At 45.7% G+C, this 15,627-nt stretch overlaps 1 protein-coding gene across 1 annotated transcript in view; it reads right to left on the reverse strand.

Moving 5' to 3' along the window:
- LOC115199678 (WD repeat and FYVE domain-containing protein 3) overlaps positions 1 to 15,627 on the reverse strand; it is a 99,761-nt gene that overhangs the window by 6,742 nt on the left and 77,392 nt on the right. Inside the window, exons 40-46 of the mRNA XM_029761984.1 lie at positions 15,106 to 15,259; positions 10,933 to 11,024; positions 10,537 to 10,749; positions 6,549 to 6,699; positions 4,618 to 4,772; positions 3,674 to 3,832; positions 1,623 to 1,802 (exon numbers count right to left, since the gene is read on the reverse strand). Of these exons, the coding sequence (XP_029617844.1) occupies positions 1,623 to 1,802; positions 3,674 to 3,832; positions 4,618 to 4,772; positions 6,549 to 6,699; positions 10,537 to 10,749; positions 10,933 to 11,024; positions 15,106 to 15,259 (1,104 nt within the window). The remainder of the gene's footprint in view (positions 1 to 1,622; positions 1,803 to 3,673; positions 3,833 to 4,617; positions 4,773 to 6,548; positions 6,700 to 10,536; positions 10,750 to 10,932; positions 11,025 to 15,105; positions 15,260 to 15,627) is intronic.

The raw sequence follows: 15,627 nt of genomic DNA on the forward strand, positions 1-15,627 counted from the left end.
ACACCGGCTCCAACGCTTGTCGTATGTGGCAGTGCTTACAGACGATAACGGATTACAATGGGAAACCCAGCCATGAGTTGCCTATGGACGCATAACTCCCAAATGAGCTAAATGCTTTTTATGCTCGATGGGATGAATATTTATTTTTATTTCACCTTTATATTTAACTAGGCAAATCATAATATAACGCTGTGCCTTGCGTAAAAGCCCCTTGTGTTTCCAGATGACTGTGTGATCTAGCTCTCCTTGGCCGATGTGAGCAAAACGTTTAAACAGGTTAACACTCTCAACGCCGCCGGGCCAGACGGACATTTTTAATCTCTCCTTGTCCCAGTCTGTAAACCAAACAAGTTTCAAGCTGACCACCATTGTCCCTGTACCACAAAACGTCCAAGGTAACCTGCCTAAATGACGACATCGCCCTATAGTACTCACGTTTTTAATATTGAAATGCTTTGAAAGGCTGGTCATGACACACATCAACACCATCATCCCAGAGACCCTAGACCCACTCCAATTCACATACCGCCCCAACAAATCCACAGATGATGCAATCTCTATTGCACTTCACACTGCCCTGTGAGAATGCTGGTCATAGACTATAGCTCAGCGTTCAACACCATAGTGCCCTTCAAGCTCATCACCAAGCTAGGGACCTCGGGACTGAACCCCTCCCTCTGCAACTGGATCCTGGACTTCCTGACGGGCCGCCCCCAGGTGGTGAGGGAGGACAACAACCCCTCCGCTGACCCTCAACACGGGAGCCCCTCAGGGGTGTGTGCCTAGTCCCCTACTGTACTCCCTGTTCACCCACGACTGCATGGCCACACACGACTCCAACACCATCATCAAGTTTGCTGACGACAACAGTGGTAGAACTAATCTCCGACCGTGATGAGTCAGCCTACAGGGAGGAGGTCAGAGACTTAGCAGTGTGGTGCCAGGACAACAACCTCTCCGTCAGCATCAGTAAGAACAAGGAGCTGATTGTGGACTACAGGAGAAAGACGGGAGAGTACGCCCTCATCCACATCAAAAGGGCTGTTGTGAAGCGGGTCGAAAGGTTAAAGTTCCTTGGCGTCCCCATCACTAAGGACTTAACATGATCCACACACACCAAGGCAGTCGTGAAAATGACACGGCAGTGCCTCTCCCCCATAGGAGCCCTCGGCTCCTCAAAAACTTTCTACAGCTGCGAACATCGAGAGCATCTTGACTGGCTGCATCACTGCTTGGACGACTGTCCTGGGTCGAGAGTTTCAAGTTCCTTGGTGTCCACATCACCAATGAACTATCATGGTCCAAACACACTAACGGCAGAGCTAGAGATGGACCAGAGCTAGAGTTGGTTTATAGTTGTACCAGAGCTAGAGTTGGTTTATAGTTGGACCAGAGCTAGAGTTGGACCAGAGCTAGAGATGGTTTATAGTTGGACCAGAGCTAGAGTTGGTTTATAGTTGGAAATAAATATATTTTTGTAGTTAATAATAAATCCAATGTGAAACGTGATAACTACAGTATCCTTAACTAGAAATACATCTCTCTAATTTCTGAATCACCCTTGTAACATCAGTAGGTTTGGGGGAAACAAACATCACCCTGAGTGTGTATACACCACCCACCGTGAGTTCGTTGATGCAAAGGGCAGAGACGGGGGCCCTGTGTCCTCTGAGCTGTGTGACGAAGGACAGTTTGTTGAGGTCCCAAATGATGCAAGTCCTGTCTCTAGAGCCAGACACCAGGATGTGGTACGCTGATGAGGCTGTCAGGCAGGTTACTGTGTCTGTATGGCCCAGCAATGCCTAGCAGGGGAGAGGAGAGGGTTACAGACATGTTACATACAGGCACAGACACACATTACATACAAGTTAAAGAGTGGCAGAGATACTATCTAATGGTGTCTGTGTGTTTGTTGGGAAGTAGATGGATTTTACACTGCATTCGGAAAGCATTCAGACCCCTTGACTTTTTCCACATTTTGTTACGTTACAGCCTTATTCTAAAATGTTTGAAAACATTTTTTTTCTTCAATCTACACACAATACCCCATGATGCCAAAACAAAAACCGGGTTTGCACATCTATATATAAAAAAAGAAATATCACATTTACAAAAGTATTTAGACCTTTTACTCAGTACTTTGTTGAAGCACCTTTTGGCAGCGATTACAGCCTCCAGTCTTCTTGGGTATGACGCTACAAGCTTGGCACACCTGTATTTGGGGAGTTTCTCCCATTCCTCTCTGCAGATCCTCTCAAGCTCTGTCAGGTTGGATAGGGAGCGTCGCTGCACAGCTATTTTCAGGTCTGAAGTTCGGGCTCTTGCTGGGCCACTCAAGGACATTCAGAGACTTTTCCCGAAGCCACTCCTGCGTTGTCTTGGCTGTGTCTTTAGGGTCGTTGTCCTGTTGGAAGGTGAACCTTCGCCCAAGGCTGAGGTTCTGAGCGCTCTGGAGGTTTTCATCAAGGATCTCTCTGTACTTTGCTCTGTTAATCTTGCCCTCGATATTGACTAGTCTCCCAGTCCCTGCCGCTGAAAAACATCCCCACAACATGATGCTGCCACCACCATGCTTCACCGTAGGGATAGTGTCAGGTTTCCTCCAGACGTGACGCTTGGCGTTCAGGCCAAATAGTTCAATCTTGGTTTCATCAGACCAGAGAATCTTGTTTCTCATGGTCTGAGAGTCTTTAGGTGTCTTTTGGAAAACTCCAAGCGGGCTGTCATGTGCCTTTTACTGAGGAGTGGCTTCCATCTGGCCACTCTACCATAAAGGCCTGATTGGTGGAGTGCTGCAGAGATGGAGGCCACTGTGTTCTTGGGGACCTTCAATGGTGCAGAAATGTTTTGGTACCCTTCCCCAGATCTGTGCCTCGACACAATCCTGTCTTGGAGCTCTATGTAGAATTCCTTCAACCTCATGGCTTGGTTTTTGCTCTGACATGCACTGTGAACTGTGGGACCTTATATAGACAGGTGTGTGCCTTTCTAAATCATATCCAATTAATTGAATTTACCACAGGTGAACTCCAATCAAGTTGTAGAAACATCTCAAGGATGATCAATGGAAACAGGATGCACCTGAGCACAATTTTGAGTCTCATAGCAAAGGGTCTGAATACTTATGTAAATAAGGTATCTGTTTTTATTTTTTATAAATTTGCGAAAATGTTTTTTTTGCTTTGTCATTATGGGATCTTTAGTGTCCACAGAGAGTCAGGACACTCGTTTAATGTCCCATCCGAAAGACAATATCCCAATGCCCCAGGGCAGTGAAAGGGGACATTACCCTGTGTAGTGTGCCGTCTTTTGGATGGGACGTTAAACGGGTGTCCTGACTCTCTGTGGTCACTAAAGATCCCATGGTACTTATCGTAAGAGTAGGGGTGTTAACCCCGGTGTCCTGGATAAATTCCCAATCTGGCCCTCTTACCATCATGGATACCTAATCATCCCCAGCTTACAATTGGCTCATTCATCCCTACTATTCCCCAGGTCGTCGCTGTAAGTGAGAATGTGTTCTCCATCAACTTACCTGGTAAAATAAAAAATTGTCTGGTTACCTGTTTGAGTGTCTAGAGAGTCTGGTTACCTGTTTGAGTGTCTAGAGAGTCTGGTTACCTGTTTGAGTGTGAGGGTCTGGTTACCTGTTTGAGTGTGAGGGTCTGGTTACCTGTTTGAGTGTGAGGGTCTTGGCCCTCTCCTTGGATGCGCCCGTCTCCCAGACACAGATGGCAGTGCTGGTTCCCCCAGTGATGACCAGCTTGGGGTTGGGGCAGATGGCGCACAGGATCTGACCCCATTCTGACAGACACTCATACACCACCACCGCCTAGAGGAGAGAGGGGATTGGTTAGCCAGCGGGAAGGAGAGAGGGGATTGGTTAGTCAGGGGGAAGGAGAGAGGGGATTGGTTAGCCAGCGGGAAGGAGAGAGGGGATTGGTTAGTCAGAGGGAAGGAGAGAGGGAATTGGTTAGTCAGAGGGAAGGAGAGAGGGGATTGGTTAGTCAGAGGGAAGGAGAGAGGGGATTGGTTAGTCAGAGGGAAGGAGAGAGGGGATTGGTTAGTCAGAGGGAAGGAGAGAGGGGATTGGTTAGTCAGGGGGAAGGAGAGGGGGTTGGTTAGTCAGGGGGAAGGAGAAAGGGGATTGGTTAGTCAGGGGAGCAGGTTAGGGAAGGGTAATGCTGCCTTAACACCAGGGGGCACTGCTGCCCCACAGGATTTAGTCTGTAGGCAAGGTTAAGTATTTCCTCCATTCGTTGCATTCTCTCCTTGTCTCCTTCTCAACTGTATTAGAGGAGAAGGTCCAAGGTTACTCTCCTCTGACCTCCTCCGATTGGGTTTTGAGGAGGAGAGGAATCAAGGAAAGACGAACTGAGATAGAGCCATAGACATTGTCAAAACAACACCACAGAAATAGAATGAATTCTAGAATGAATTCCATGACTGCAACATGACTTGATTAACATGCACGGTCATGTCTGCACTGCCCCACACCGAGACCCAGAGACAGACAAACAGCCTGGCACAGAGACCCAGAGACAGCAGTCTCTAACTGACCTTGTTAAGACTTCTAGTTGGCCAGTCTGCAGGAGAGGTCTGTGAGTGTGTGTTTACCTTGTCTGACTCATAGTTGGCCAGTCTGCAGGAGAGGTCTGCGTAACCCCAGGCAAAGGTCTTGTTCCAGACAGGAGGTTGGAGGACCTTATTCTGCTCCACAGCAAGAATGCCCTTCTCAGTACACACTATCTGGCCCACAGGCTCCTTCAGCTCTGAAACACACACACACACACACACACACAGTTACACACACACCTATTCCCAACCCTAATCAGTACACACTATCTGGCCCACAGGCTCCTTCAGCTCTGAAACACACACACACACAGTTACACACACACACACACACACCTATTCCCAACCCTAATCAGTACACACTATCTGGCCCACAGGCTCCTTCAGCTCTGAAACACACACACACACACACAGTTACACACACACACACACCTATTCCCAACCCTAATCAGTACACACTATCTGGCCCACAGGCTCCTTCAGCTCTGAAACACACACACACCTATTCCCAACCCTAATCAGTACACACTATGTGTCTGAAACCCTCTCCTCTCCTTCAATACTTTATTTGAATCCACAAATCACATTACATTGCTCAATGAATAAAACATTCAAACGGTCACGTGGACAATCATGGGTCCCAAAGGCACCTCTCCTTTCTATTGCCAAGCTGCTCAAGCCAGCTGATACAGAACATTATTTAGCCAGCTGCTTTGTGTGTGTGTGTGTATATATACAGTGGGGAGAACAAGTATTTGATACACTGCCGATGTTGCAGGTTTTCCTACTTACAAAGCATGTAGAGGTCTGTAATTTTTATCATAGGTACACTTCAACTGTGAGAGACGGATATCTAAAACAAAAATGCAGAAAATCAGATTGTATGATTTTTAAGTAATTAATTTGCATTTTATTTATTTTTGTCCCCTTAGCAGAAAAACACCCCCAAAGCATAATGTTTCCACCTCCATGTTTGATGGTGGGGATGGTGTTCTTGGGGTCATAGGCAGCATTCCTCCTCCTCCAAACACGGCGAGTTGATGTCAAAGAGCTCCATTTTGGTCTCATCTGACCACAACACTTTCACCCAGTTGTCCTCTGAATCATTCAGATGTTCATTGGCAAACTTCAGACGGGCATGTATATGTGCTTTCTTGAGCAGGGGGACCTTGCGGGCGCTGCAGGATTTCAGTCCTTCAAGGTGTAGTGTGTTACCAATTGTTTTCTTGGTGACTATGGTCCCAGCTGCCTTGGGATCATTGACAAGATCCTCCCGTGTAGTTCTGGGCTGATTCCTCACCGTTCTCATGATCATTGCAACTCCACGAGGTGAGATCTTGCATGGAGCACCAGGCCGAGGGATATTGACAGTTCTTTTGTGTTTCTTCCATTTGCGAATAATCGCACCAACTGTTGTCACCTTCTCCCCAAGCTGCTTGGCGATGGTCTTATAGCCCATTCCAGCCTTGTGTAGGTCTACAATCTTGTCCCTGACATCCTTGGAGAGCTCTTTGGTCTTGGCCATGGTGGAGAGTTTGGAATCTGATTGATTGATTGCTTCTGTGGACAGGTGTCTTTTTTACAGGTAACAAGCTGCGGTTAGGCTCACTCCCTTTAAGAGTGTGCTCCTAATCTCAGCTCGTTACCTGTATAAAAGACACCTGGGAGACAGGGGGGTCAAATACTTATTTCCCTCATTAAAATGTAAATCAATTTATACAATTTTTGACATGCGTTTTTCTGGATATTTTTGTTGTTATTCTGTCTCTCACTGTTCAAATAAACCTACGATTAAAATGATAGACTGATCATTTCTTTGTCAGTGGGCAAACGTACAAAATCAGCAGGGGATCAAATACTTTCCCCCCCACTGTATATGTATCTATGTATACACACATACGTGTGTGTGTGTATATATATATATATATGTGTGTGTGTGTGTGTGTGTGTGTACCTGTGCAGGGCTGTCCTACCTTTGACGGGGGCTAGTGAGGGTCTGAGGTTGTCCAGGTGATGGAAGAAGATCTTGTCGGTGGTTGAGGAGAGAGAGACGGGCATTCCCCCAGCCATCTCCCCGTTAGACTTGCTACGTACTCGTTTCGGAGGGTGGGGCTTCTTAAACAACTAGGAAGAGACAGATAAAAAAAACATGAGTTGAGATCAGATTCATTCAATTCAAAATAACTCACTTCCTCTGTTGAATACATTCTTTGTGAAGCATCAGTACCAATCGGTCGACCTCTAAACCAGTACCAATCGGTCGACCTCTAATCAGTACCAATCGGTCGACCTCTAAACCAGTACCAATCGGTCGACCTCTAATGCAGTACCAATCGGTCGATCTCTAAAGCAGTACCAATCGGTCGATCTCTAAAGCAGTACCAATCGGTCGACCTCTAATCAGCACCAATCGGTCGACCTCTAAAGCAGTACCAATCGGTCGACCTCTAAAGCAGCACCAATCGGTCGACCTCTAAGCAGCACCAATCGGTCGACCTCTAAGCAGCACCAATCGGTCGACCTCTAAGCAGCACCAATCGGTCGACCTCTAAGCAGCACCAATCGGTCGACCTCTAATCAGCACCAATCGGTCGACCTCTAATCAGCACCAATCGGTCGACCTCTAATCAGCACCAATCGGTCGACCTCTAATCAGCACCAATCGGTCGACCTCTAATCAGCACCAATCGGTCGACCTCTAATCAGCACCAATCGGTCGACCTCTAATCAGCACCAATCGGTCGACCTCTAATCAGCACCAATCGGTCGACCTCTAATCAGCACCAATCAGTACCGTCTCTTCTGACCCCATTGTTTATTTTCAGGATAAAAAATAGAGGTAAGAATACATACTGTATTGTTAAAAAAATAATAATAATGTTTTAGCCTATTTCAAGTTACAAAAATGTGACAGAATACCGGTAACCACTGAAATGTGACAGAATACCGTTACCACTGAAATGTGGCAGAATACCGGTAACCACTGAAATGTGACAGAATACCGTTACCACTGAAATGTGGCAGAATACCGGTACCACTGTAATGTGGCAGAATACCGTTACCACTGAAATGTGACAGAATACCGGTAACCACTGAAATGTGACAGAATACCGTTACCACTGAAATGTGACAGAATACCGGTAACCACTGAAATGTGACAGAATACCGTTACCACTGAAATGTCACAGAATACCGGTACCACTGAAATGTGACAGAATACCGGTACCACTGAAATGTCACAGAATACCGGTACCACTGAAATGTGACAGAATACCGTTACCACTGAAATGTGACAGAATACCGGTACCACTGAAATGTGACAGAATACCGGTACCACTGAAATGTCACAGAATACCGGTACCACTGTAATGTCACAGAATACCGGTAACCACTGAAATGTGACTGTCACGGTTGTCGTCGGTGAAGGAGGACCAAAACGCAGCAGGTATGTGCAGGCTCATCTTGACTTTTATTAACTATCAAAATGAACACCAAAATAACAAAACAGAAACACGATCAACAAAAACCAGTCTGGTAAGGCACAAGGCTAAACACAGAACAATCTCCCACAAAATACACCCAACTAATATAGGACTTCCAATCAAAGGCAACACCAAACAGCTGCCTTCAATTGGAAGTCCAACCCCAATTAACTCAACATAGAACCACACACACTAGACTAAACATAGAAATACATGAAAACCAAACAGTGCCCAAAAACCCCGGAATACTTATTCAAACACCCTTTTAACAAACACACCACCCTGAACCACATAAAACAAATACCCTCTGCCACGTCCTGACCAAACTACAATACTAATTAACCCTTATACTGGCCAGGACGTGACAGTGACAGAATACCGGTACCACTGAAATGTCACAGAATACCGGTAACCACTGAAATGTGGCAGAATACCGGTAACCACTAATGTCACAGAATACCGGTAACCACTGTAATGTGGCAGAATACCGGTAACCACTAATGTCACAGAATACCGGTAACCACTGTAATGTGGCAGAATACCGGTAACCACTGTAATGTGGCAGAATACCGGTAACCACTGTAATGTGGCAGAATACCGGTAACCACTGTAATGTGGCAGAATACCGGTAACCACTGTAATGTCACAGAATACCGGTAACCACTGTAATGTCACAGAATACCGGTAACCACTGTAATGTCTCAGAATACCGGTACCACTGAAATGTCACAGAATACCGGTACCACTGAAATGTCACAGAATACCGGTACCACTGAAATGTCACAGAATACCGGTACCACTGAAATGTGACAGAATACCGTTACCACTGAAATGTCACAGAATACCGGTACCACTGAAATGTCACAGAATACCGGTACCACTGAAATGTCACGGTATAACAATGTCATGATACTTATGAGCCCAACATTTTTTTTATACCGTAGTACCATTTCATATGATACCATTTCATATGATACCATTTCATATCATACCATTTCATATCATACCATTTCATATCATACCATTTCATATGATACCATTTCATATCATACCATTTCATACCATGATACCATTTCATATCATACCATTTCATATCATACCATTTCATACCATGATACCATTTCCTATGATACCATTTCATATCATACCATTTCATACCATGATACCATTTCATATTATACTACCAACTTTTTCAGCCCTACCGATCTAAAGAACCTGCTGGCGCCCGTTTTATTAAATGTTTATAAAGTCTGTTTTGTTTATAAATTCAGTTGAATTGAAGCAACAGCCACCAGTCTCTTGTATGAGCAGGTCTAATGATATCCACTTCACTTTCCTGCACATATCACCCGTGGCAGCTGTAATCATCCCCTACCAGCCCTCACTCACCTGCTCTCTGTCCCATCTTCACGTCCCCTACCAGCCCTCACTCACCTGCTCTCTGTCCCATCTTCACATCCCCTACCAGCCCTCACTCACCTGCTCTCTGTCCCCCCTTCACATCCCCTACCAGCCCTCACTCACCTGCTCTCTGTCCCCTCTTCACGTCCCCTACCAGCCCTCACTCCCCTGCTCTCTGTCCCCTCTTCACATCCCCTACCAGCCCTCACTCACCTGCTCTCTGTCCCCTCTTCACATCCCCTACCAGCCCTCACTCACCTGCTCTCTGTCCCCTCTTCACATCCCCTACCAGCCCTCACTCACCTGGTCTCTGTCCCCTCTTCACATCCCCTACCAGCCCTCACTCACCTGCTCTCTGTCCCCTCTTCACATCCCCTACCAGCCCTCACTCACCTGCTCTCTGTCCCCTCTTCACATCCCCTACCAGCCCTCACTCACCTGCTCTCTGTCCCCTCTTCACATCCCCTACCAGCCCTCACTCACCTGCTCTCTGTCTCCTCTTCACATCCCCTACCAGCCCTCACTCCCCTGCTCTCTGTCCCCTCTTCACATCCCCTACCAGCCCTCACTCCCCTGCTCTCTGTCCCCTCTTCACATCCCCTACCAGCCCTCACTCACCTGCTGTCCCCTCTTCACATCCCCTACCAGCCCTCACTCACCTGCTCTCTGTCCCCTCTTCACATCCCCTACCAGCCCTCACTCACCTGCTCTCTGTCCCCTCTTCACATCCCCTACCAGCCCTCACTCACCTGCTCTCTGTCCCCTCTTCACATCCCCTACCAGCCCTCACTCACCTGCTCTCTGTCCCCTCTTCACGTCCCCTACCAGCCCTCACTCACCTGCTCTCTGTCCCCTCTTCACATCCCCTACCAGCCCTCACTCACCTGCTCTGTATATTGTTATATGTTAATATAATACCTGTCTTATATTGGTATATTGCTATATGTTAATATAATACCTGTCTTATATTGGTATATTGTTATATGTTAATATGATACCTGTCTTATATTGGTATATTGTTATATGTTAATATGATACCTGTCTTATATTGGTATATTGCTATATGTTAATATGATACCTGTTTGGGGATTTGTCCGAAGTTGTTGATGAACCCGATGGTGGCGGTCTCCTTGAGGGGGTCGTTGATGTTGTAGATGTCCACCTGGCCTTCGTAGAACAGGTGGTGGAAAACGTTGACCGCCTCCACCGCCGGAGGACCCTGCTGCTTGAAGCCAAAGATCAGGTCGATCCACTCATGGAGGTGAGACGATACATAGTCACACTCCAGAGCCTAGAGACGGACACACGTACGCACAGTAGGTTGGAGCTAAGCCTACATTTCCAGGTTTCCTCATGTTTGTTTGAGTAATGAACGAGACTTGGAGGGATGGCATCGTCAGACTATGTTGGCGTACACTGTATAAATAGTTGTCTTACCTCCAGAGACACACCTATACAGTAGATTGTTACCCACCTGTCGATGGACTCTGATGAACTCCCGGGGGTCTCCCTTGGCCCATGGAGGCAGAAGGACGTCTCCTAGTCGAATACCGTTCTGTTTGGCACCTGTTAAAACATCAACCACACCACACATCAAGGCAACTCTTATTTACAATTTTCGAAACGTGTTGCTATTACAGCGTTAGCAAGATCCATTACGAGAGAGGAGATGGAGAAACAGAAAGAGACCAGAACTAGAGTCCTGATGTATCTAGGTCAGAGTTTAGAGAGAGAGAGATAGCAGAGAACAGAGCTAGAGTCCTGATGTATCTAGGTCAGAGTTTAGAGAGAGATAGCAGAGACCAGAACTAGAGTCCTGATGTATCTAGAGAGAGGAGAAGGAGAAACAGAAAGAGACATACAGAAAGAGAAACAAAAACAAGAGAGATAGCAGAGAACAGAACTAGAGTCCTGGTGTACCTAGGTCAGAGTTTAGAGAGAGATAGCAAAGAACAGAGCTAGAGTCCTGATGTATCTAGGTCAGAGTTTAGAGAGAGATAGCAGAGAACAGAGCTAGAGTCCTGATGTATCTAGGTCAGAGTTGAGCGAGAGATAGCAGAGAACAGAGCTAGAGTCCTGATGTATCGAGGTCAGAGTTGATGGAGTTGAGAGAGAGGAGAGGAGACTGACTGACTGACGTACAGTGCAAAGTATTCAGACTCCTTGACATTTTGTTATGTTACAGCCTTATTCTAAAATGGATTAAATCAATTTTTTCATCAATCTACACGGAATACCCCATAATGACAAAGCGAAAACAGATTTTTAGAAATTTTTGCAAATGTATTCAAAACAAAAAACAGAAACACCTCAATTACATACAGTTGAAGTCGGAAGTTTACATACACCTTAGCCAAATACATTTAAACTCAGTTTCACAAATCCTGACATTTAATTCTTGTATAAATTTCCTGTTTTAGGTCAGTTAGGATCACCACGTTATATTAAGAATGTGAAATGTCAGAATAATAGTAGAGAGAATGATTTATTTCGGCTTTAATTTCTTTCATCACATTCCCAGTGGGTCAGAAGTTTACATACACTCAATTAGTATTTGGTAGCATTGCCTTTAAATTGTTTAACTTGGGTCAAACATTTCGGGTAGCCTTCCACAAGCTTCCCACAATAAGTTGGGTGAATGTTGGCCCATTCCTCCTGACAGAGCTGGTGTAACTGAGTCAGGTTTGTAGGCCTCCATGCTCCATGCGCTTTTTCAGTTCTGCCCACACATTTTCTATAGGATTGAGGTCAGGGCTTTGTGATGGCCACTCCAATACCTTGACTTTGTTGTCCTTAAGCCATTTTGCCACAACTTTGGAAGTATGCTTGGGGTCATTGTCCATTTGGAAGACCCATTTGCAACCAAACTTTAACTTCCTGACTGATGTCTTGAGATGTTGCTTTAATATATCCACATAATTTTCCTACCTCATGCTGCCATCTATTTTGTGAAGTGCACCAGTCCCTCCCGCAGCAAAGCACCCCCACAACATGATGCTGCCACCCCTGTGCTTCACAGTTGGGATGGTGTTCTTTGGCTTGCAAGCCTCCCCCCTTTTCTTCCAAACATAATGATGGTCATTATGGTCAAACAGTTTCATCAGACCAGAGGACATTTTTCCAAAAAGTACCATCTTTGTCCCCATGTGCAGTTGCAAACCGTAGTCTGGCTTTTTTATGGCAAATTTGGAGCAGTGGCTTCTTCCTTGCTGAGCGGCCTTTCAGGTTATGTCGATATAGGACTCGTTTTACTGTGGATATAGATACTTTTGTACCTGTTTCCTCCAGCATCTTCACAAGGTCCTTTGCTATTGTTCTGGGATTGATTTGCACTTTTAGCACCAAAGTATGTTCATCTCTAGGAGACAGAACGCGTCTCCTTCCTGAGCGGTATGACGGCTGCGTGGTCACATGGTGTTTATACTTGAGTACTATTGTTTGTACAGATGAACGTGGTACCATCAGGCGTATGGAAATTGCTGAACCAGACTTGTGGAGGTCTACAATTGTTTTTCTGATGTCTTGGCTGATTTATTTTGATTTTCCCATGATGTCAAGCAAAGAGGCACTGAGTTTGAAGGTAGGCCTTGAAATACATCCACAACTACACCTCCAATTGACTCAAATGATGTCAATTAGCCTATCAAAACCTTTTAAAGCCATGACATCATTTTCTGAAATTTTCCAAGCTGTTTAAAGGCACAGTCAACTTAGTGTATGTAAACTTCTGACCCACTGAAATTGTGATACAGTGAATTATAAGTGAAATAATCTGTCTGTAAACAATTGTTGGAAATATTACTTGTGTCATGCACAAAGTAGATGTCCTAACCGACTTGCCAAAACTATAGTTTGTTAACAAGAAATTTGTGGAGTGGTTGAAAAACGAGTTTTAATGACTCCAACCTAAGTGTATGTAAACTTTCAACTTCAACTGTAAGTTTTCAGAGCCTTTGCTATGAGACTCAAAATTGAGCTCAGGTGCATCCTGTTTCCATTGATCATCCTTGAGATGTTTCCACAACTTGATTGGAGTTCACCTGTGGTAAATTTAATTGATTGGATATGATTTGGAAAAGCACACACCTGTCTATATAAGGTCCCACAGTTGACAGTACATGTCAGAGCAAACACCAAGACATGAGGTCAAAGGAATTCTACATAGAGCTCCGAGACAGGATTGTGTCGAAGGATCAGATCTGGGGAAGGGAACCAAAACATTTCTGCAGCATTTAAGGTCCCCAAGAACACAATGGCCTCCATCATTCTTAAATGGAAGAAGTTTGCAACCACCAAGACTCTTTCTAGAGCTGGCCACTCGGCCAAACTGAGCAATCTGTGAAGGGCCTTGGTCAGGGAGGTGACCAAGAACCTGATGGTCACTCTGACAGAGCTCCAGAATTCCTCTGTGGAGACGGGAGAACCTTCCAGAAGGACAACCATCTCTGCAGCACTCCACCAATCAGGCCTTTATGCTACAGTGGCCAGACGCAAGCCACTCCTCAGTAAAAGGCACATGACAGCCCGCTTCGAGTTTGCCAAAAACACACCTAAAGACTCTCAGACCATGAGAAACAAGATTCTCTGGTCTGATGAAACCAAGATTGAACTCTTTGGCCAAATGTCAAGCGTCACGTCTGGAGGAAACCTGACACCATCCCTACGGTGAAGCATGGTGGTGGCAGCATCATGCTGTGGAGATGTTTTTCAGCAGCAGGGACTGGGAGACTAGTCAGGATCGAGGGAAAGATCGAGGGAAAGATGAACGGAGCAAAGATCCTTGATGAAAACCTGCTCCAGAGCACTCAGGACTTCAGACTGGGGCGAAGGTTCACCTTCCAACAGGACCATGACCCTAAGCACACAGCCAAGACAACGCAGGAGTGGCTTTGGAACAAGTCTGAATGTCCTTGAGTGGCCCAGCCAGATCCCGGATTTGAACCCCATCGAACATCTCTGGAGAGACCTGAAAATAGCTGTGCAGCAACGCTCCCCATCCAACCTGACAGAGCTTGAGAGGATCTGCAGAGAGGAATGGGAGAAACTCCCCAAATACAGGTGTGCCAAGCTTGTAGCGTCATACCCAAGAAGAATCAAGTCTGTAATCGCTGCCAAAGGTTCTTCAACAAAGTACTGAGTAAAGGGTCTGAATACTTACGTAAATGTCATTTTTTTAAAATGTGCAACATTTTCTAAAAACCTGTTTTGCTTTGTCATTATGGGGTATTGTGATGTCATTATGGGGTATTGTGATGTCATTATGGGTTATTGTGATGTCATTATGGGTTATTGTGATGTCATTATGGGGTATTGTGTGTAGACTGATGAGGGGGAAAAAAACATTTAATCCATTTTAGAATGATGCTGTAACGTAACAAAATTTGGAAAAAGTCAAGGGGTCTGAATACTTTCCGAATGCACTGTATACCGACAGTAGGCCAAAGTTGTTAGTTGAGAGGACAGACAGACAGACAGACAGACAGACAGACAGACAGACAGACAGACAGAGACAGACAGACAGACAGACGTCAAAGTCGTTAGTTGAGAGAGAGAAGAAACAGACAGGCAGACAGACGTACCTAGGTCAAAGTCGTTAGTTGAGAGGGAGGAGAGACAGACAGGCAGACAGGCAGACAGACAGACGTACCTAGGTCAAAGTTGTTAGAGTTGAGCATGAACTCTGGCAGGTAAAAGAACTCAGGGATGAGCTCCTTGACGTCAGCCATGTTGTGTTTGGAGGCAGAGAGCCAGGCCTCACGCACACTGTGGAACATCCTGTCAGCCAGGTCAAAGTGACCTCCCTGTAGAGGGGGAGAAGGACCACAGGCAAGCCAGCAGGCACACACACACACACACAGACCCACAGAGGCAAAACACACGTACACACGTTAGCAACATGACACATACTTCAGGCATCGTCTCCACCAACACACATCTCACGGAGAGGAAAGGTCATCATTGGTATTCAAACCACACACACAGGCTGTTTACTGTCTCTGGTTAATATCAGGGGGGGGAAAACAACTCTGATGTAGCCTGAATATGCCACTATCATACACCCAAAGACAAACAGACAACCCCCCTAACCTTATCACCAAGCGGTGAGAAAAAAACCTTCGGTAAACTAGGATGCCAATTAAATCCACTGCAGATACAGAAACCTGCACTG

This window comes from Salmo trutta, chromosome 9, assembly GCF_901001165.1.
Source record: "Salmo trutta chromosome 9, fSalTru1.1, whole genome shotgun sequence".
NCBI classification, from domain to species: Eukaryota; Metazoa; Chordata; class Actinopteri; order Salmoniformes; family Salmonidae; genus Salmo; species Salmo trutta.